Source organism: Amphiprion ocellaris, chromosome 21, assembly GCF_022539595.1.
Source record: "Amphiprion ocellaris isolate individual 3 ecotype Okinawa chromosome 21, ASM2253959v1, whole genome shotgun sequence".
Lineage (NCBI taxonomy): Eukaryota > Metazoa > Chordata > Actinopteri > Pomacentridae > Amphiprion > Amphiprion ocellaris.
Window position 1 is genome coordinate 20,731,688 of NC_072786.1, and position 22,889 is coordinate 20,754,576.

General features: G+C 38.2%; 1 protein-coding gene across 4 annotated transcripts; it reads right to left on the minus strand.

The window, feature by feature from the left end:
• Positions 1 to 274: 274 nt before the first annotated feature.
• On the minus strand, positions 275 to 21,268 carry msrb3 (methionine sulfoxide reductase B3). Of its 4 annotated transcripts, none has more exons than XM_023286525.3 (7): positions 21,052 to 21,268; positions 14,126 to 14,234; positions 7,151 to 7,259; positions 5,220 to 5,297; positions 4,910 to 4,938; positions 3,097 to 3,194; positions 275 to 2,348 (listed from the first exon to the last, which is right to left on the minus strand). In XM_023286525.3, exons 1-7 carry the CDS (start codon positions 21,085 to 21,087, stop codon positions 2,169 to 2,171), a joined length of 639 nt encoding a protein of 212 aa, XP_023142293.1. In that variant the 5' UTR covers positions 21,088 to 21,268; the 3' UTR covers positions 275 to 2,168. The 4 variants fall into 4 exon arrangements, with proteins under 4 accessions (XP_023142293.1, XP_023142298.1, XP_023142294.1 ...); XM_023286530.3 differs by lacking the exon at positions 14,126 to 14,234 and adding an exon at positions 10,786 to 10,931 and having other exon boundaries at positions 21,052 to 21,259; XM_023286526.3 differs by lacking the exon at positions 14,126 to 14,234 and adding an exon at positions 10,786 to 10,936 and having other exon boundaries at positions 21,052 to 21,258.
• Positions 21,269 to 22,889: the final 1,621 nt, after the last annotated feature.

The window sequence follows — 22,889 nt, forward strand, 5'->3', positions numbered from 1 at the left end:
TAGAGTAGGGTTAGCAAACAACACATAAAACATGGAATAAAAATTGTACCCATCTTATAATAATAATAGAACCATACACTGGCTTAAAGCAAGCGTATTTTGTATGCTACTGATGACAGTGTTCATGCAGATGTTCTGTTGAAGTAAATTTTGAATAAAACTGTGACAATAGTTTGCAACTATGAACAGCCATGTGATTAACTACTGTGAGATGTTGTAACTGTTAGACAGTCCTGCTATTTACAATTTTCAAATAAAGAACAATGAAACTGTAGTGTTTCTATATATTTTTATTCACTCGTTGACTATTTGAATCCATGCTGTGAACAAAAACTCAAAAGGAAGGGACAAATATAGAAGGTGACATACAGGCAACCGTACATTATTTGTCCACAATATCATGTAATCTGTCACAGTACGCTTTGTCACTGCTGAAAGGCCACTTGCATAGACAATATTATTAAATCAACTTCTTAGTATTAAATATCACTTCAAAAACATATTCTACTAAAATCTTCTAAAAGTTACAATAACAAAGCCCTCCACGGTGTATGCAGGTCTGTTCACTATCATCCCATTCTCTCTAAAATGATGCTAGTGCATTCTCAGTTGTTTTCAGAGAAATGTGCTACATCTGCCTTATTACACTTGTTTCTAATGTATCCCAAGTAACAATTCAAATAGACATTCATTTTAATTTATTGTATTATTTTACAGTTGGCCCTTTTCAGCCAGCCAATCAAGTATTAGATGGGATGGGACTTGTCAATTTGGTAACCCAGAAAATAAAAATCATATATGAATGGGTAGTATTTTTGACCAAACTGTGATACTTTCATAAACATGTAGCTTTGATACTTCATCATAGCCAAGGAGCAAGAGAAAACCACAAGTAAAGAAGTGAAAATCATATTTCATGATGGTCTCATGGATGGTTGTCGTTAATACTTGGGCCTGTACAATAAAGAGAGCTCAACATCCCCGGGATTTCTTTTCAGTATCTGACTTCACTATACATAACCTAACATAAAGCTGGTTATGAAGTTGGTAAGTCAATCCAGGGTTTCTGAATGTGGCTATGAGCCTGTTCACATGAAAAGTGCCATGCTTGCAAAGAACTGTGAGTACCACATCCTCTTCCTGCTCTTTTTCCAAAGTCTGTACAAATGTTAACGTGCTCAACATCCATCTATTATCTATATATCACTTAATCCTCATTAGGGTCGCAGAGGGGCTGGAGTCTTTTCCAGCTGACTTAGGGTGAAGACTTAGGGTTAGGTAATACTACACAATTGGGCTGCACAGTGGATCAGTGGTTAGCACCATTGCCTTGCAGCTAGAAGATCCTCAGTTCAGCTCCCAGCCTTCCTGGGATCTATCTGCATGGAGTTTGCATGGTTGGGTTTTCTTCAGGTACTCCAACTTCCTCTCACAGTCCAAAAACATGCTGAGGTTAATTGGTGATTCTAAATTGTCCGTAGGTGTGAATGTGAGTGTGATTGTTTGTCTCTATATGTAGCCCTGTGATAGACTGGTGACCTGTCCAAGGTGTCCCCTGCATTCACCCTAAGTCAGCTGGGATAGACTCCAAGCCCCCAATGACCCTAATATGGATTAAGTGGTGCATAGATAAAGAATGGATGGAATACTGAACAATTCAATATGAATCCTTTGTCACAAGTCCAAACAAATTGACTTTGACTGTCAGGACTCACACATGAAGACCAAATGCCCCAACCAGCTAATTTCAGGATGGGACAAAAATGTAATCAAGCCAATGTCAGAGACTGATAGACAATTATGAAAAACACCTACAAGCTCAACTAAAGAAAGTCATACTACAGGGTGCAATACCAGTTTCTTAAGCCAAGGGTGTACTTTACATTTAATAAATGGCTGATAAATCTTTCTGGTGGTTGTATACAAGCATACTAACCTTATTTGTAGGCACTGTGTAAAAGAAGATCAAAAATGGATTGGACAATTGTACATTACAGAGTTGTTGGTTAGTAACTGAAGCCTGAGCATATTCTTTCCTTTCAAAATATTATCACTTATCTCTTTACAAAGTAGATTATTAATGTAAAACACCTAACTATTTTATTCATGCAAACTGTTGGACTCTCCCTATAAAGCTGTCAGTGGGTTGTCGTTTCTGTATCTTTGTTTCAGGGCTCAGTCTTTCCGTCACTCTCTGAGCTATGAGCAGCTCCAGGGTTGGCCGTGGAGCTGGAAGTGGAGGAGGCTGTGTCTTTGGGCTGAAAAGCCAAAGAGGCAGAGTTAATGCAGTAGCGTTTTCCTGTGGGTCTTGGACCATCATCAAACAGGTGTCCCAGATGAGCTCCACACTGAAAGAAAGAAATTATTGGAATTTAGCAATTTGAAAATGTTCTCTATGATCATTTTAACCTAGTACAATTATCTGTCAAAAATACTCTTCTTATTATGATCTACATTATTTTATTTGCATTGTTTTGTTGTTTTGTTTTTTGATGAGGGAGGGTGTTTTATTTTGAGTGTAGCATCTTGTGGACACAAGGAAGTGGCCAGTTCTGGCTCCCTCTCCAGTGAAAGCTCTTACTTTCCAAATGTGTCAGTCTAATACAAATATAAGTTATTTCCAAAAATGTGGAAAATGAGGCATATCTTTTATGCCATACCCCAACAATGCATAAGGACATTCTTTAAAAATAAAAAAGTAGGGCATCCAGATAGCTGAGCTGGTTGAGCGGGCATCCCATAAACAGCGGCTCATGGCCCTTTGCTGCATGTCTTTCCCCGACTCTTCTCCTCACGTTTCCTGTCTCTCTCTCCACTGTCTACTTCAATAAAGGCTAAAAAAAAAAAAAAAAAAAAAAAAAAAGCCCCAGAAAAATTTTTTAAAAAGTTTCTTTTCAAAACAGATACAGCAATAGGGTCAAATTGTTGTTTCTAGACCATATATTTTGAAATGTTATTTTTATAACATAATTATATCTGTTTATTATAGCTAGTTTTGTTTTAGTACAATAATAGACAATTTCTCTTTTACATGTTTTTTTTTCCTGTGAAATATTGGAGGAAATTTGTAGCATTCACACTGTGTTTATTATGTACCTGGCTGCAGGTAGTCTCTACCCGGTGCATCCCATAGGAGAAATCATCTGTCAGAGTGATGGACTCCTCCTTTATAATGTCAAAGAAGGACGGCCAACCTAAACCAAGAACATGGAAGGGACACATTAGCAACCAGATAATGGGACGTGGAAATGGAAGTGATGAATATCATGCAGCACTGGTCTTTCCATATGTGTGATGTGGGATGGTGTGTAGGGTTGACTTTGGCCCACATTGGAATGTTTCAACAACTACTGGATGGACTGTCATCAAATCTGGCACAGATATTCATGGTTCCCACATGGTGAAATCAAATCTTCCCCTCTTGTACCTGTCTTTTCCTCGTTTTACCATCCTCACATCAAAACTATATATTCTTTTACAATATTTTGACTGAAAGTATGGCCTGACATCATGTATTAGTAAGCTGTACCTTCTATTAAATGCACTGTAGCAAATGTTGGTATGCTAATATTACAGCTGCGGTGCGACACTGTTACCAAGTTATTAAATTCATCTTTATGAATCACGTGTCGAAAATCAGGGCCCAATCTTTGACTGAAAGAAAATAGACTGAACAAAAAGATCAGTCTTCTAAATTAGTCTCATAAAATACATTGAACTATCACTCTGATATTTTGATAAATAACTAAATTGATAACTATAACAAAATCACCATATCAGTTGCTAAGTTGAAGGATTTTGCAGTATTATATGGTAGAGATGGCAGCATTCACTCTTATGCAACATTAATCAGACCAGCAGATATACACATAAGCATTTATTAAAGGAAAAAGAAGCAAAAGACACAATATTTACAAAATAATCTAACCATATGAACTTACAAGAAGATTTAAGAATGTACACTACCGCTCGAAAGTTTGGGGTCACCCAGACAATTCCATGTGTTCCATGAAAACTCACACTTTTATTCATGTGCTAACATAACTGCACAAAGGTTTTCTAATCATCAATTAGCCTTTCAACACCATTAGCTAACACAATGTAGCATTAGAACACAGGAGTGATGGTTGCTGGAAATGTTCCTCTGTACCTCTAACCACCAGCTGTCTTTCTGATATCAAATAAGAATCACTGATCGCTTACCACCACATTAAGAATCTAAAAAAGGGACCCTGAGTCAACAGCATTTCTAAAGGTAGTATATGAGTAAATTAATCTTAGTCAGGATTTTTTCTTTTGAACATAATATGGTATTTTCTCTGAAAAATCCAGTATATAGCCTTACTTCAAGAACAGCATTGGATGCTAAATTTAAGCACAGTTTTCCACACACTGAAAAATACATTTTAAGTCTTTTCTTTGTATCAACACAAATCTATTTTTTTAGCTAGCTAGCTGTGCTAGTTTTAGGATATTTATGGGTTCTTTAAGACTTTAGTTTCAAAAAACTTTGAATGTGAAATGTTCTGGATCTGTTGGCATATGATTTGGGCATTTTTTTTCTTTATACAAGTTTTATTAGGAAAAGATTCAAGACTCAAGACCTTTATTTATCACAAACACAATTAGAATAGTATAATTGTGGCAATACCAGAACTGTATTGCCAATATGAACCCTTGTTTTATAACCACATTTTCTCCCAAATGCAGCAATACAACAGTGAGACTGGCAGCTGAACCAGGCAACTTAGAGCAAATAATCAAAGAGTCAACTATTCTTGGTCACAAATAAAGAATTTCAAGTCTCATAAATGTGGTCTGTTGTAGCAAAACACAGGCCCAGCTTGTAAAAATGGCAAAGCAAAGAAAGCAGAGGTACAAATGAGAAGCTGACAGCAGTTCAACTTACCTGATCCCGAATCAAATTTAGAGTTTGAGCTATAAAAAAAAGAAAAATGTCAGTTAGAAATAGTGTGTTAATTCAAGTACTCAAAATGGCTTTGTCTCTCTTATGAAAGTCTTTGTAACGTAGCGGAGTGTTGCGGCTCTCGCCATCTGTCAAAAAAAAATCTATTCAAGAAAAGGTCCCAACTGATCACTACAGTTGCTGATTCTCTGGACTCTTAAGATGTGTTATCAATGGCACCATTTCTTTCTGTAACCTTATTCCATGTCAGTATACATATTGATTTGCTAACACAAGGAAACATTTCTCTTACCTGAACAGGAAGGCCCCACAGACAACACACGTATAGGTACCATCATCTTTATGATGTGCAAACTCTCCAGTAAAGGCACTGTGGAAAAAGTTGTATTATTAGTACAACTGAATGGCTTGCCACCATGAACAAACAAGAACTTGTTTTGTTTTCAGTATGGTCCAGTCATTGTGCAGCAGCAAATATTATATTCATGAGACCAAACTAGTGTCTGTGCTTTTAAAGACAAATATTTTATTATTTATATTCAAAGGTTTTTAAATGATTTGTTAAAGTAGTTGTGTAAACATCGTATCTCTGATCAGTTTATCAAGATAAAGTCTGTTTAAAAATTTACTCCAACGATTGTGGAGATGTGAGTGTCCTGGTTAGACAGCCAGCATTAGAAGCTATTCAGATGACTGGGTGGACAGCGCTTACAGTCACCCACCGAGAGCAGCCTTATCTCAGCAAAACTTTTTAAAATCTGTCACTAGCTCTGACGGTTCCATAGAGTTTAAACAGGGATATAAGTAGTTTTCAAAATCAAATCAAATCAAATCAAGTGAAGCTTTATTGTCCTTATATCAGACGAGATAACATTTCTCCAGGATCCAAAAACCAGATCAGCAGTTTAGTATTGTGGCAGCTTGTGGAATGAAGCTGTTTATCAGTCTGGTGGTTCTTCCTCTGATGCTCCTCAAACCTTCGCCTGATGGTAGCAGTTCAAAGAGTTTATGGAGAGGGTGTGAGGAGTCCCTGACAATGTTCAGTACCCTGCTCCTGTTTTACGTGTATGTAATGGTCACACTTTGGCCTCATAGTGTAATTACTCCAACAAGGAATGCAGATGATCAGTGTTGGTTTGTCTGTCTGTCTGTTAGCAACATTACTCAAAAACAGGATTTCAATGAAATTTTCAGGGAAGGTCAGAAATGACACGAGGACCAAGTGATTAGATTTTGGCAGAGATGTGGCTTATAGTCTGGATCCCTGGATCCATGGATTTGTTAAAGATATCTGTATCATTGCAAGATAGCGGCATGGCGTCTCTGTAACTATGACAACAAGTGAACACTACCTCAGCTGCCTGCTGACGATCACATGATTGGGGATCCTACTACAAATCTACTGTTGAGGACCTCAAATTTTTTAAAGATTTCATCTGTCAGAAATCATACAAAGACTGAGCAGCCTTGGCAGAGTACTGTGCTTTCCAAGTGCTTTTCTTGTGTTTTTTATTGTTCAAAGGAAAATTGGTTTGAATAACGTCAAAGTTCATTTTTATAACGTTGCTCCTCATTATGGCAAATTTTATTTTCAATGACCAATTCTTTTTTTTAGTGACAACCTATACAGTCTCTGTTTTAGCTCCAGAGCAGTTCAGACTATTAGACCCTACTGCATATTCGGAAAAAGATTTCAAATACTGAATGGAATGGAGTGACATTGGAGGCGAGTGAAATAAAACTCGACAATATTAAATGTGTCTGGAATCACATCGTTCACTCATTCACTATTCCCTATGTACTGTATCGGCACTCAATCATGAGCAGCAACATGAAATTTTGGACAACCTAATGAAGTGACAGTATGTAGAGCATACTACAAGGAAAAATGAAGTTATTTTGGACATGGCCATTGAATGAAATTCTGAAAATCTGGAATGAAAGTAAAGGCTGTTAAATGAAACTCTGAGAATAGAGAATGAAGCTTGTATCCCTGAGTGGTTATGACATTCTTTTCTTAAAAACGACTGATTTGTGGATTGCCATGGAATAGCTGTTGAACACCATCAAATGCAGCTGTAAATGGCTTAGATTGCATGCAAGTACAGTTTATTTTCTAAATAAATACCATGACATAAACAGTGAGCGATCACTAAAACTCTGAGGCATGGCAAAGACAATAACTTAATTTTAAAGTTGATATGGGACAGCAGTTCCTCCCACCTCTCAGTTCCTCTCTCCTGGGTGATGTGGTACTGCATTGGTGTAAGGCGTTTCCTCAGGTCCTCCTGAGAGAAGCTTACTGGCCATGTCTTCTTAGTCCTACGTGCTCCTGAGACCAAATGAAGGGAGGACAAAATATTATAACTATGCAGGTCTTCTGATGGTGCCAGGAAAAAAAGAAATACCATTATAATGTCCCTCACGTTCCCCAGGATCATTACCTCTCAAACCATCAGGGGCTTTCAGCTCAACCTCTGATTCGCGTTTTTTTTTTTTTTTTAACCACAGCCTATAGATATATAAAATGTATCTGGAAAAATTTAGATTTATACATCAAGCACTAAACAAGATACATTTGTTTTTATCTTTCCTAGTACCTGAGATACTGTCGTTCAACACATAACCTCGAATTTCAATGTGTGAAAAAAAGGTCCTAAAAGTAGCCTGACAGGCATTTTTTTTTAAATGTAAAAATCTCAGAAAGCATTTGACATAACAAGGAAAAAACACTCAAATAGCTTTAGAAATATTTATATTTTCTGGTAATAAATTTTCAGGCAAATCAGCAAGGTTGAGCAGAAATTATTCTAAAAACTTCATGATTTGAGACGGAACAACCCAGCTACACCTCTACAAACTACCTCATGAAGCTCATCCAGAGAATGCCAAGAGTGTGCAAAGCAGTAATCTAAGCAAAGGGTGGCTATTTAGAAGAATCTAAAATATAAAACACGTTTTGACTTATTTTGCACGTTTTTGTTTACTACATAATTCCATATGTGTTCATTCATAGTTTTGATGCCTTCAGTGAGAATCTACAATGTAAATAGTCATGAAAATAAAGAAAAAGCATTAAATGAGAAGGTGTGTCCAAACATTTGACTGGCATTATGAGCAATAAAACATTTTAACATCAGGGTCAATTTGTTAAATAAAACCAAACCACACAGTGCATGGAAGCTGCAAAAGCGCCAAGTGAGGAATTGTTAGAGCATTCTGTGTGACAGCAGCATGTGAGCAGAGCTACAAATTGAACAGATGCTGAACTCGATCCATTTTAAAGTTTCTCTTCAAAATGGTTTAAAGTATCTCTTTAAAATATCTGTAATCAGTGGTGATACAGCAGGAACATGTCAATTCAAGTATTTATTTCAGAATGTTCACCAGAGTTTCTTTGAGATTAAAAGTCTAGCCTTCTGTCGAGTCAGAAACGATGGAACTGTTGAGAGGTCAATGAATCACTTGACATTAAAGTGATATTGCACAGGGGTTTACTCACTTTTGCTGGATACAGTATTTTGAGAATTTTGCATACATATACACTGCCCAGCCAAAAAAAAAAGTCGCACACTCTAATATCTTGTTGGACTGCCTTTAGCTGTGAGTATGGCACTCATTCCCTGAGGCATCGTTTTGATAAGCTTCTGCAATGTCAGAGCACTTATTTCTGTCCAGAGATGCATTCGTTTTTTACCAAGATCTTATATTACTGATGGGAGAGTCGGACCGCTACACAAAGTCTTCTCTAGTACATCCCAAAGATTCTCAATGGGGCTGAGGTCTGGACTCTGTGGAGGTCAATCCATGTGTGAAAATGACGTCTCATGCTCCCTAATCCACTCATCCACAGTGTGAGCCCCATGAATCCTGACATCATCATCTTGGAATGTGCCCATGCCATGAGGGAAGAAAAACTCCACTGATGGAAAGACCTGGTCATTCAGTATATTCAGGTTGTCAGCTGACCTCATTCTTTGGGAACATAACGTTGCTGAACCTGACCAACCCCAGATCATAACCCTAACCCCCACAGGCTGGTAGGCACTAGACATGATGAGTTCATCACTTCATCTGCCTCTCTTCTTTCCCTGATGCCCCCTTAAGTTTGGAACAGGGTAAATCTGGACTCATCAGACCACATGACTGACCACATTTCTTCCTGGAAGATGATGGTTCTCCACTATCCTTCAGGTTTCAATAACGCGTTGGACAGTTCTTAACCTGATTTTAGTAGTTTCAGAAATCTCCTTAGTTGTTTTCTTTGCTTGATGCAGGACAATAATTTGGCCCTTCTGAGACAGATTGACATCGTTTCTACAACCACAGGATATGTCTTCCGACATGATTGTTTAAGAAATGAGAAGCTCCTCCCTGCATCAGCTAGGGTCAGATAACTTGTTGCAGCTGAAACGTATTCATCACTGCAGTAATAATCCAGTGGAAGGCTCTTACATATTTGCTTAGTTCAATCCCGGTGGCGATTTTTATTTTTTGGCCAGGTAGTGTATATGCATATGCCACTTGAAAGTTTGTGAACCCACCAAACATGGTCGTTGTTTTTAAAGAAAAAAAATAAATTAATAGCCTTATGAAATGGACATCCAAATTCAAATTGGTAAAACAGACCTGCCAAATAAGCAACACACAAAAAGAGCTATATTTTCATTATTTATTCAACGAAAGTAATTTATCTATCAAAAAACTGAAATCTGCTATGTTCAAAACTATGTGAGCGACCCATAGCGATGCAGCGGTCATGGCTTCAAATCCATCCCATGTCCATTTACTGCATGCCATTCCACGATTCTTCTACCCATGTTTACTGTCTCTCTCTTCACTGTCCTATACATGACAAAGGCAAAAAGTCCGAAACAATAACTTTAAAAAAAAACTGTCTTTTAAAACAACCCTAGTATTTCTATGCTGCATGAACATGGGAACATATATCCATATAATTTTAAATGCCAAAATAAAAACAAATTAGACAAAGCAAAATACAGTAGACATTGTTCTAAATGTTTGCTTTTACATGTGCATTCACGATATCATAAGTGAATAAATAAGGTATTGTTTACCTGAATTAAGGTGTATTGTGAAGAGCTGTCTGTCATGTCTGCCATTAGCAGTGCCAATGAGCACAGTGTGTAGATTTTCACTTTGGCATGGAAAATGCAACTATATCTCCAAAACTACTTGTATCTCCTCATTAAAACTAATTGCATGGCAATGGCCATGCTTTGTATTTCCTTCCTCCTTGTTTGTTGTGATGTGAATTAATTTTAGTGTGGTGTGAAAAATTCAAGTTAACAGTTAATTCATTGAGTTGTGAATAATAAGAGGATAAGCACAGCTTTTAAAGATGTTATTTATGGCATACTAATTGCAATACGAGAAAGCAAATACATATATGTATTTTATTTAATTTCCTTTGTTTTTATTATTTATATAATAAGTTTAATAAAACTAGCAGTATAAAATGAAACAGCAGTATTTTAAAATAGGTAATATCCAATCAAAGCATGTGGAGAGATGACTATATGTGCTATAACTGAAAAAAAATATGTTTTTTGACAGTATTTTTAATATGGATCATTTATGACTTAAAAAGTTTTAGGTCCAATAACCAATCATGTTCAGATTTGGTCCAATTGTGAAGCTTTCAAGCAATGTTCAATGCAAAAATTTAATGACTATTCCCTGAGAGGACAAATCAAATGTAAGAAAAAACTGAAAGCAGGTCACATCCCTCTTAACACATGCAGACTTTAGAAGTAAAGACATGCTGACACACCAGTGCAGTGTTAAGACTTTAGAGATACAGAGCACAGCAGGCACACAGCACCCAGTCAGTGGACCTGAGGGAAGACTGCAGGATTTCAGAGCAACAGGTTGACTCTTGGTTATTAGGTGTAGCAGATTGAAGCCCGACATGGCTGCTGTAGAAAGGCACTTCCACCCACTACTAGAACCAAACGCCCTTCAGCAGGGCTACAACCAAGGACTGTGCTGCATAAAGGGGAGCAAACAGAGGAAGAAACAACACAAGACAACACAGGTCAAGTTAATGAACAATATCAGACACAAAACTGACGTCTGACGTTACGTTGGGCATATTGCGTCACTTCCTGTTTCTAGCGCTGTGTTGTGTTTTCTGACTATCCTAACTCATTCATCTTATCTGATATTCACATTCTGTGTAATGCGAAAGTTTTGAATAGTAGCATACATTTGTTCTCTTCAAGCACCTATTACTCAAATTCCTTCACAAATCTTGTATTTCATCTGCTATCTCTGGTCCACTAGCATAGCAGTTAGCATGGCTTATCTCTCTCCCTCTTCCTCTCCTTCGCTCTCCTGCTCAGTGTGTCACATGTTCATTTATTCCTCTGCCTCCTTTAATGATAATGGTACGTGTAATAAATGTAGTCTTTTTGTAGCTCTGGAGGCAAAACTCTCTGAATTGGATGCGCAGCTCCACACCATGGAAAGCAACCCGCTAGCAGCTAGCCAGGCACCCATAGCTGGTGTGGACTGCAATAGCATAGCTGCTAGTGTAGCTTCTGCTAGCCGTCCCCTAGCAGCTCCCAGGCAGCCGGGAAGCCAGGGTAGCTGGGTGACGGTTAGTGGGAAACGTAGACCTAAGCTCAAACCCTCTGTCCCAGTTTACCACTAACCGCTTCATGTTTCTTATTGTTTTTCTCCACTCAGCAACACACCCACTGAGAAACCAACTCTGATCATTGACAGCTCCATAGTCAGAAACATGAAGTTAGCAGGACCAGCGACAATAGTCAAATGCTTCCCAGGGGCCAGAGGGGCGACATAGGAGCAAGTTTGAAACTGCTGGCTAAGGACAAACATAAACACAGTAAGATTATTATTCACAGCGTTGGTAATGACACAGAGTTTAGCCAATCGGAGGTCACCAAAGTTAGTGTGGCATCGGTGTGTAACTTTGTCAAAACCATGTTGGACTCCGTAGTTTTCTCTAGACCCTTGCCTGATCTGACCAGCGACGATATGTTTAGCCGCATGCAGTCGTTTGAACGCTGGCTGCCGAGGTGGTGTCTGGCAAACGGCGTGGGCTTTATAGACAATTGGAGCTCGTTATGGGAAAAACCTGGTCTGATTAGGAGAGACGGCATCCATCCCACTTTGGCTGGTGCAGCGCTCATCTCTGGAAACATGGCTGATGTTTATTAGAACTCCTAAAGCATGACGACCCAGAGTTAAGACCAGGACGCAGAGTTGAAGTATTACACACATCTCTGTAGCCACCTTACAGCTGTCACTCTTCAGTAGCTCAGTTAAGTCCACTCAGACTGTCTGTCCTCCGACCACCAAAATTCAACAAATTAAACACATCAAAAAATAAACTAAAGAAATAGTAACCATAAAAATCTGATCAAAATGAATACCGCTATTTCAACAGAGCAAAGACACATGACAGTTAAATGTGGCTTGTTAAATATTAGATCTCTCTCGTCTAAATCTTTGCTAGTACATGATTTTACAACTGATCAACAGATTGATTTGTTCTGTTTGGCTGAAACCGGGTTGCAGCAGGAAGAATATGTTAGTCTGAATGAATCAACTCATACTAACTGTCATATTCCTCGAATCCCAGGCCGAGGAGGAGGAGTGTCAGCAATTTACCACTTAATAATGAACCACAGACCTAAACCTGGTTACAGCTCATTAGAAAATCTTCCTCTTAGTCTCTCACACCCAGACTGGAAAACTCAGAAACCAGTTTTATTTGTTGCTGTATATCGTCCGCCTGCTCCTTACTCTGAGTTTTTATCTGAATCCTCAGACTTTTTATCTGATTTAGTGCTTCATTCAGATAAAGTCATTATTGTGGGTGACTTTAACATTCACGTTGACAGTGACAGCCTTACGACTGCATTTAGTTCATTATTGGACTCAAATGGCTTTTCTCAATGCGTAAATAAACCAACTCACAGTTTTAATCACTCCCTTGACCTTGTTCTGACATATGGCATAGAAACTGAACAGCTTATAGTGTTTCCTCAGAACCCACTTCTGTCTGATAATGTTTTGATAACGTTTGACAATGCTGTAACTAAATTTAAGGAAATGATTCCATCACTATTTACCTCAGCACCATATATTGATACAATGGACTACAGATGAAAATTAGCCCTCGAGGCTAAATCTGGCATATTTACATGTGGACATTTCTTGACTCATGTTGATTAATATGCACTGTCCCATCTTAAATAAATAAATAAATAAATAAATAAATAAAAAAATAAATAAATGGAGGGCAGTGATTATAACTTTACCCACACTGCGTACAACACTCGATAGTGTTGCACCTCTGAAAAAAGAAAGTTATATCTCAGAGAGGGCCTGCTCCTTGGTGCAATTCCCAGCTGGGGACTTTAAAGCAGGAATCCCGAAAGCTGGAAAGGAAGTGGTATTCCACTAGTTTAGAGGAAGTTTATGTAGCTTGGAAAAATAGTCTAGTAATTTATTTAAAAAAAAAAAATTAAAAAAAAGCTCTTTGTAATGCCAGGACAGCATATCATCCACCATTAATAGAGGAAAACGAGAACAACTCCAGGTTTCTCTTCAGCACTGTAGCCAGGCTGACAAAGAGTCAGAGCTCTGTTGAGCCTTGTATTCCTTTAGCTCTGAGCAGTAACAACTTCATGAGCTTCTCTACAGCTAAAATTAAGATCAGAGAAAAAATGAATCTTGCCCTTCCTACAACTGCCACAATTGTATCATCGAGTGCAGTTGCTGTAAAACTAGCTGTAAGACCTGATGGATATTTAGAATTCGTCACTCCTATACATCTCTCTGAGCTAATTTCAACAGTTTCTACATCCAAACCATCACCATCACCATAAAGAGGAACAACTCCTATGTATCTATTAGTGTTGAATACTGAAAGGGCTGGCACTGATGCTGCAGAAGGAGACTACACTAGAGCGAATACATATATCTCGACTTCTTGAAGAATGCCTTGAGATGCTGCTAATGTTGCTCTCAGAAACAGTATGGATCTTGGTAGTAAATATTGCAACGAAGAACCAAGAGACAGAGACACATATAGTGTGCCTCATTCTGTTGAAATGTTTGTCACTGTAGTTTGCACAGTGCTACAGCCTACATTCCACAATCGCATATGGACACATCAACATTGCAGCTAACAGGTTACTCTACCTAGAAGAACAGCAGGCAGCGCACGGTGGCAGACTGAGCTGCTGCCTTGCCCAAGGGCATGGTGTCGGGCAATGACGAACCCACGTCTGAGTAGGACAGCCATGACACACTAAAGAGAGTGAGAGAGAGTAAGAGTGAGAGTAAGAGAAGTACAGCCATTAGGTTTTTCTATAACCGCAAAAGTATTAATTGATGGGATTTATTCACTGTTCTTTGGCTGTTATTTCGTTAAAAACACAACACCGCAATGTTAAAACCTCTATAATGACTTACCTGATGTAGACTTCTGAAATAAGTCTTATATTTCCTCCACGCATTTCATATTACTTTCTCCTCCCATCCTAATGCTCTGCTACTATCTTACAAATCTCATTCACTATGGAAAAGTCAGAATGGAAATAATTTGTTTGGTTGACTTCAACAGTAGGCTTGATGGTTCCTCCTCCAATAATAGAATAGAATAGAAATACAGCTGTTCAGCTAACGGCTGACCCTACTAGAGTGAATTATCAACCTTTATCTTTGTTGGATTAGATTCTGGTTTCTAACCCTGAAAGGATAACTAAATCTGGTGTTGTGTCAGACTTTTAGTAATCCTTCTGTTATCTGGAAAGACTATTGATGTAGGTTGCTTTATTCAAGACTTAATTATTATAAACTGGATCATATTTCAGTTGATTCCTTTTTGTTGACAAAAGAAGCCAAAGTATCCGTTGAAAACCAGTGCAAGCACAAGGAGGACATACAGACTCCACACCAAAGACCTTCGAGCTATGAGGTGACAGTGCTAGCCATTATCCACATTGTTGCCCTCTGTCTTTGGATCCCAATACTGTAATTCTTCTTTTCTCAAACTGCATCACTACCAGTGGCTCACAAAAATTTTTGTCTATTGATGTTTTCCATGCTCTGTGAGTTAAAAATAAAGAAGCAGTACTTGCTGACTTATTCCATCTGTCTCATTCAATGTCACCCACATGGAAATGATTATTTTTATATAATTTTTGTCCTTTATTTGTACTATTGCAAAAGTTCTTTTAAAAAAACATATCAATTATTGTGTGCAAATGTTCCACCAAAGCTTGGACTCTAGCCTCCTCCTCCATGGGGGCCATTGCTTTTTCTTATTCATGCTGTTCAGCTTATCGCTGGATTGCTTTTGCTGATGCATACATCAGCTGGTTGGCCTCAGTAATGATCATAGTAGGGATAGTTCATAGCACTGCATTCATATCTTCCAGCAGCCTTTCGGAGGGTACTTTATTACTCAGCCATGGTAATCGGCTCCACCACTCCAAAACCTTAATTTTATTCGTTTTGAGCTGCTCAGAGGTGGACTTGCTTGTGTGCTTTGGGTCATTTTCGTGCTGCATAACACGTGTGCTTGAGCTTCAGGTCATGAACTGATGGGCGGATATTCTCCAGGAGGATTTTCTTATAGAGAGTTGCCCAGTAAAGCTGTTACTTGCCACAATGTGTATAGTACTGTGGCCCCCTATAATTGTGATGTTAAACTATGCTAGTTTGAATTCAAGGCTCCATCAATTATGACAAGTCGCCCAGGTCCTTTGGAAGCAACCTCAAACCATCACACTACCACCACTATGTTTCACTGTGGGTGTGATGTCTGATAAAGTGATGATTTGTTCTCTCTCACTGCCTTATTTTGCTTAACTTTTTAAAAATCATTTTGATCCAAACCTGATTTCATAGAACAATGCATGGATCAGGCTTGTTCCAATGCATCTTGCAGATGCTTGATCAGATTCTAACCTAAGCGGGATCAGTACACTGGGGTCTTTGTTGTGTTTCTCAAATCATTCCTACGCAGTCCTTGCCATGTGGCGGGAGGCACTGTCTTCCTGTCAGTGAATGCTGGCGTTGGTGAATGCCATTGCTATGAAGGTGTGTGTGGCCTGGAGAAATATTTATTTGGAAAGGTAGGCCTGCAAATTTTAAACAGTTTTTTTAACTGATAATCAGCCGCATTATCATTCAATAATCAATTAATCTTCAAAATTAATAAAGTACAGTGGATGTTTTTCCATACACTACTAAAGACTGTTAACATTCACCACAAAATCAGACCACGTAGTCATTTTTATATTGGAAAGATGTTCCAGCAACATTTGTCTCATTTCCTGCTTGTAAGGACCGCTACAGATGTCTTTGTTATGGCAGTCCTTTGCTATTCAAATTCCCCACAATGATCTCTGCTTGCCAACACAGAACTGCCCTGAGTCTCAGCTACCACCTCCTAGGATTACTACAGTATGAAACACAGTAAGTACGCTACAGTCTTCAATCTCAGCAAACAGTACAAGGTTCCCCTTGGTGGTGCTATCAGGTACTATTGCAAATTTATAAAACATTGTCTGACATGCATTTCCCTCATCCTCTACCTTACTGACTAATATATTCTAACATGTTAAATTAATAATGCCAATTAATTAACAATTACTCATGAACCTACCCAGTGGGCCGCTAACAGCCAAAGCAACATTCACGTGAGTGACAGGTCCCAAGATTTACCAGCAAAATGTCACATTATTCATGACACTTGTCAGTGGTTTTAATGTTGTGGCTGATTAGTGAAATATACTTGCATGTTTGTTGTCATTGAAAAAGCTCGACCGATTCAAAGACTCAAAAGGCAACAGCTTTTAAACAGGAACAATAATAAAAAAAAATCTTTATCAGTGGGCCTTATACAGGACCATCAACAGTTTAACCCAGTAAAGGGTTTAAAACTACAAAGCTAGCATAGTTTAACATCACAATTACAGGGAGCCACAATCAGGCATAGTAAGTAAACTGCAATGCTACTACTAGGAGTTACTATACACATGGTGGCAAATAACAGGTTTACTGGGTAGTTCTGCAGTATGGGGTAATCTGGGTCATATCTGCACAGCGGCACAAGGTCAACTGATCAGTGTAGGTACCACAGAGAGCTTCACAGATGAATTTCTTCATTTGTGTGATTTAACCTGAATTTCTACTTTGAAGTTTAAAGTCACACCATTCCTCCTATCACTTCTTGGAACTGTCACCACTTCTGTTTAAATGACTGTGGTAACTGGGCACATACAGCTAGCATAGGACAACTTTGCTAACGAACATTTACAGTTTTGAGTTGATTTATAGAGGTTAAAACAGTCTAATGAATGTTGACAATCTCTTTTCTGTATAGACCAAGTATTGTTTATGACTGAATTACTGTCCTTGTAGTACAGGCTACAGAAAATAGATTTGGAAAAACTTGCAAAAATTGCATTAGCAGAAGCTGAAAAAGGCTGAACGTTGGCCACTAGAGGAAAGGTGAGAGAACAAAAGCCATACTTGTATGAAAGTAGACTTAAAAGAGTAAATTAATCAGTTGACTAAGCTATGAAGATGTGTTAATTGTTTTTAAAAGTTAAAAATTAAATTTTAAACTCATGGAGAGGAAGGAGCTGTTAAAAGGAATTAAAAATGAGAGATGTGGATTTCTATGGGATTGTCATAAAAAGCAAAATCTCCAATATGTACAAAGTTTTACACATTACAAATTGTGTTTCGGTGACTCTTTAGCCTCTCTCTCTCTGAGAGTCTAGGCCAGCTTTAGTCTGTCTATAAATTGTGGTTTTACATCTGGAATTGGTCTAATGTAATGTAGATGTGAAAAAAAGTTTAGAAAAATAGATCTTTTTTTCATAATCACACCTAGAGTAAAGGTTTGACAAATCAGAAAATGTTCCAGAGACTCAAGCTTCTCTGGGACACTGTAGTCCAGATTTCACCAATCTATAGCCCATTAGCCTATGTAGCGTTCTTTTAATTGATCTGGACTTGGTTTAATATGGACAAGATCTGAAAAAAAAAAAAAAACTTTTTTTGCATTTTCACAAATTTGAAACTGGATTTCAATGTTTCAACATACAGGGTTACCAGAAAGGTCTAATGCATGGGTTTACATCATAAAAATGTGGGGGGAAACTTGAAGAGAAGCTGTAATTTAAGTTTCTCTTAACTGTCGAATCTTTCAGGTTCCTGGGTGCACACACTGATGAAGATCTCTGCTGAACTACCAACACCACCACAACAGTGAAGAAGGCCCAACAGCAACTCCACTTCCCGAGGATCCTCAGAAAAAATTATTTGCAGGAAAGGCTGCTAGTGTCATTTTACCGCTGTTCTGTCAAGAGCAGTGGACAGAAGAGCCCTCCAGAGGATCATAAACACCACCCAGAAGATCATCGGCTGCTCAGTGCCTTTTTTGATGGACTTACTCAGCTCTCCTGCCTCAGCAGGGAATTAAACACTCTTCAGGACCGGTCCCATCCTGGACAACATCTGTTTAACCCACTGCCCTCAGGTTGATGCGTCACGTCCATCAAATCATGAACAAACATATTGAATAAAAGCTTCTAACCAAGAGTCCTAAGAGAATTGAACTCCTCCAAACACACAAACTGTCTGGGCCTGTCTTGTTCCTACGAGCAACTGAACTACAACCTTGTGCATCATGTATTTATTTACTGAAACTCCATGTTTACATATGTTTACATACAACTGTGCAATGTTGCTCTACTTAAGACATACTTTTATCATATGTTCAGCAATGTGCAAGATCCAGAAGTGCAACATCAGCTGCCTCATTTTGTTGTACACTGGAATGACAATAAAGGAATTCTATTCTATTGTCACTAGATGGCAGTATGGTGTAGCACATTGGAATGCCTTGTATAAGACTGTATAAGAAAGATGGACTAGCAATCAGCTGCACGAATGAAGCCTACCTGGAAGTGTCAAAAACTTGCAGTACTACTACGTCCGACAGGGGCTGGCACCAAAAAGCTCTGGCTCCATAGACCCCAATTCGGCACAGGAAAACGTAAAATACGAAAGACTGCTTTTCTACAGCTCAGGATTTTTGTTTTCATTAGCTTTCATGGTCAAAATCAGAGATCAGGTGGCCAATCTGAAAATGAATCAATACTTGAACTTTATATAAAGCATCACAGTTTTAGTGACATCATGGGGCGTGGCTGCTTGATTGACAGTCTGATCTGGAATGACTGGCAAGTCCTATGGAGGAGGCAGCCTTGATGGACACTTTAACTGCCCATTGGCCTGTTTTACCCAGTTTTTGACCTTCAGTTGATTCAGTACAGTAACTAAATGTTTGTTACTCCGCCAAGGAACACGGCAGACATGCTACGATCGCCGTTGGTCTGTCTGTCTGTCTATTTGCAACATTACTCAAAAACGGACCAACAGATTTCAATGAAATTTTCAGGGAAGGTCAGAAATGACACAAGGACCAAGTGATTACATTTTGGCAGTGATGCGGCTTATAGTCTGGATCCATGGATTTGTTAAAGATTTCTGTATCATTGCCAGATAGCAGCACGGCGTCACTGTAACTATGACAACAAGTGAACACTACATCAGCTGTCTGCTGATGATCACGATTGTGATCCTACAACAAATGCACTGCTGTGGACCACGAATTTTTAAAAAGATTTCATTTGTCGGAAATCATATGACTGAGCAGCGTTGACGGAGTACTGCACTCTCTGAGTGCTTTTCTTGTTTTCTTATTGGTGCTGTAATAATGCACTTTTTTGCAACTTTAGTGTCAGATATAATGTGTGCAATGCACTCCAGATGTAGGCACAGTTTATTTCTCTGTGTATTGACCAGAGAAGAGAGTTAGCATCCAGTAAATATTACCTTTAATGTGAATTAGCAATGCTAACCAAGCTAGCTAATAGTCGCAGCCTGATTAAAGTTAATGTAGCAGCATTAAGCTAACGATGTTTGTGTTGTGTTAGTATAATGTGGTACATTTAATTAATGAAACTATCAGTGGAGACGCTGAATCACATTAATGTAATGTTTAGAAAACCCAAATGCAATTACATTCTGTGTTGTGTAACGGAAGTTAGTCACAGCTAACAAGTAACAAGTTGACAAAACTGACTTGCATCCCTGTTAACACCAACTAAGGAAACGTAACGTGAGATTTACAGAACCACTTTTAAGCACAATGTCAGAGCACATTTACCAGCAGAGGTTACAGTCTAATGGTAACTTACAGTAACTTCAGTTATAATAACATAGGTCACTGCTTTTATATGCAGTATTGTCCAGATATGGACATGAAAACAAGTTACTAAGAGGCCTTTAACACTTACCTGTAGAGTTTAGCCCCACACTTGGTTGCTAACTTTGTTAGCAGCAGCGCCTGAAAACCATACAGTCTATGCTGTAAACACAGCAGCAGCCGGTAAATGTGGGCGGGTAGAGAGTACTCGGCTCTCAGTCAGTCTGACCAATCATTACTCTATGGTTCGGCCTTCTTACATTCTCTTTTTCGTCTCCAAAAATGCAAACAAAATCCTGAGCCGTTTCACAATATGCGTACTTGAAACGTCGTCATTTTCTCGGTGCAGAAAGCAACGGGTGACGTCTCGGCAGCTACCTTTCTCATAGTTTACGGTTTGAGGCTTCACCATCTTGAGTGTTTATGTAATGTGGCCATATTGAAACACCGGTGGGGTTGTGAAGCTACACTATATCTCCAACTGAAAGCTTTACTCCGACGCTTCTAGTACAGTCATGATGACGACGCTTGTATTGTGAAGTGCCAAAGCTACACTAATGTTTTGTGTTGAGTTATGCCTCTCTATACCTCGTTGTGTTTGATAACACCAGAGCAGAATATTAATACTGGATACACTGCTACCGCAGAGTTTTGTTTCCACTTTGACAAGTTGTTAGCCCTTTCTAAATCTGTTAAGATTTTGAATTCCTCTATTCCTCAACATACACAAACTCTTGAAACAGCACAAAATCGCCGTATGTCACGGTTTCTGCTGCCTAGGACAACGGTTCTTAATTGTAAATTAGTGCATAAAATACATAAGACACAAACATACCAGAGGAAAGAAGAAGCAGAAAAGCGACGCTGGCATAAAGTGTTGCGTAGTTCTCGATAATCCTCCAGAGTCAGCTCCTTACATTAGCCACTAGCTAGCCCTGGCTCACAGCTAACACTCTGCTCGGTTAGCAGCACAACAGGCTAGAATGTCAGGACCTTCACATCTCCAATTATGGCCAGGACCGCTTCAGTTTCCATCTGGCTGTCACATACCAGCCCCGTCACAGCATGATGCAATACTGTATGCAAACCAAACTGTTAACTTCCTCTCATTTAATTGAATTATTAATAAACAACTAAAACAACACCTGGCAGTAGACAGAATGAATTCTGATTGTGTTAAATGCTATCCTGTACGTTATATATAAACGCAGCTTTAACCCTTAGATACATCAGTGGGTCAAAAATTACCCGGTGAGGTGGTTTTCTTGTAATATCTTTGTAATTAAAAGTTTCGATCATTTCATATTCCAGCTATTCCCCAAAAAATGTTTTTGACATCATTCCATTTAATTTTTTAAGTTGTCTTTGATACTTCTGTAGAAATTGTTATATTTGTATTACTACCCCAAGCTCTTTATCGCTGGTAATATCATACAAGAGGTGATGCACAAACTTGCAGGAAAAGAGTGAAAAAATGTCAAACAAAATGGATGCTGACATTCTTTTATTGCTGTTCTGTGTAATATTCTTTTTTTTTAATCATCAAAATGTTCAAAATCTGTTTTAAAGTGAAAATAAATATATTTCAAACATGAAATCATTCTTGTGTAGACAAAAATATAATACAAACAATAATACAAATGATTATTCTGAACCAAAATGACAAGAATGGTATAAAAACACGTTGAAAAACTAGGAGAAAAAAATGTTTGAAAATATTTTTTAAAATACCAAATAATTCTGGAGTTCCCCCTAAAATGCCATTTTTCTCTTGTCCCGCCCCCCTGATGACCAAACTGAATGTCAAATAAAAAAGTTAAAATTAAAATCTCTTTTTTTTTGGTGTTAATTTTTTCAGTGATGTCTCTTGTAATTGTGGGAATTTTTTTTTTTTTAAATCAACATAATATTTTAAACAATAATTAGAATGCATGTAACGTGTGTCCCACAACAACCCTGTTAGCATAACCCTTTTATCTGGTAGAAGAAGAAGAAAACAGTGAATCACATGAAACACTGGAATTAACATCATCAAACAGTTTTCCTAAAGAATGGGTAGAGCAAAGCATTGTCCTCTCTTCTATTTTTCATATTTTCATAACATTGTCAGCCTTGATTGAATGTCTCACTTTACCTCACATTATTAGGATCAGACTAATTCTTTTGACTGTTTTCCATCAGACAGTTTGTCCTCTTGGTCAGCAGTAACAGCTAGCTAAATATCTAGCTTCTACTGCTGAGAAAAAGCTAACATTAGCATGGATTAGCAACCCTGTTACTGTGATTAGAGTAGGGTTAGCAAACAACAAATAAAGCATGGAATAAAAATGGTACCATTGATGTGTAAGCTGAGCCAATCAAGCCTTTGATAGTTTATTACCTATTACTGATAAATATGGAGCAGAAAATTGTAAAAGAGAAGGTTTAGTTTTCAAAAATTTTGAAGCTCCAATGTCCTCCAATCCTGGAATGATCCAAATAATGATGAAGTGACATTTAAATATTATAAGCAGTGGTGGATCTAGAAAATCTTACATGGAGTGACAAGAGGTTTTGGCAGGGTGGCCTGGGAGGACGGTATGTGGTAAGTCTCATATATGTAAACGGATTCAACAAAAGATCCACAAAAATATGTTTAAACAATTTATTGTTGAATAGTGCAATGTTTCAACA

What these genes read in the sequence shown, in the direction of transcription:
- msrb3 (XM_023286525.3), bottom strand. Translation starts at nt 21,087, where the DNA reads ATGCCAGCGTCGCTTTTCTGCTTCTTCTTTCCTCTG. An exon ending in CAGGAGAGAGGAACTGAGAG is followed by an intron (nt 5,298 to 7,150) that starts GTGGGAGGAACT and finishes CTTTTTCCACAG; the next exon opens with TGCCTTTACTGGAGAGTTTG. An exon ending in TGTGGGGCCTTCCTGTTCAG is followed by an intron (nt 4,939 to 5,219) that starts GTAAGAGAAATG and finishes TTTTTTTTATAG; the next exon opens with CTCAAACTCTAAATTTGATT.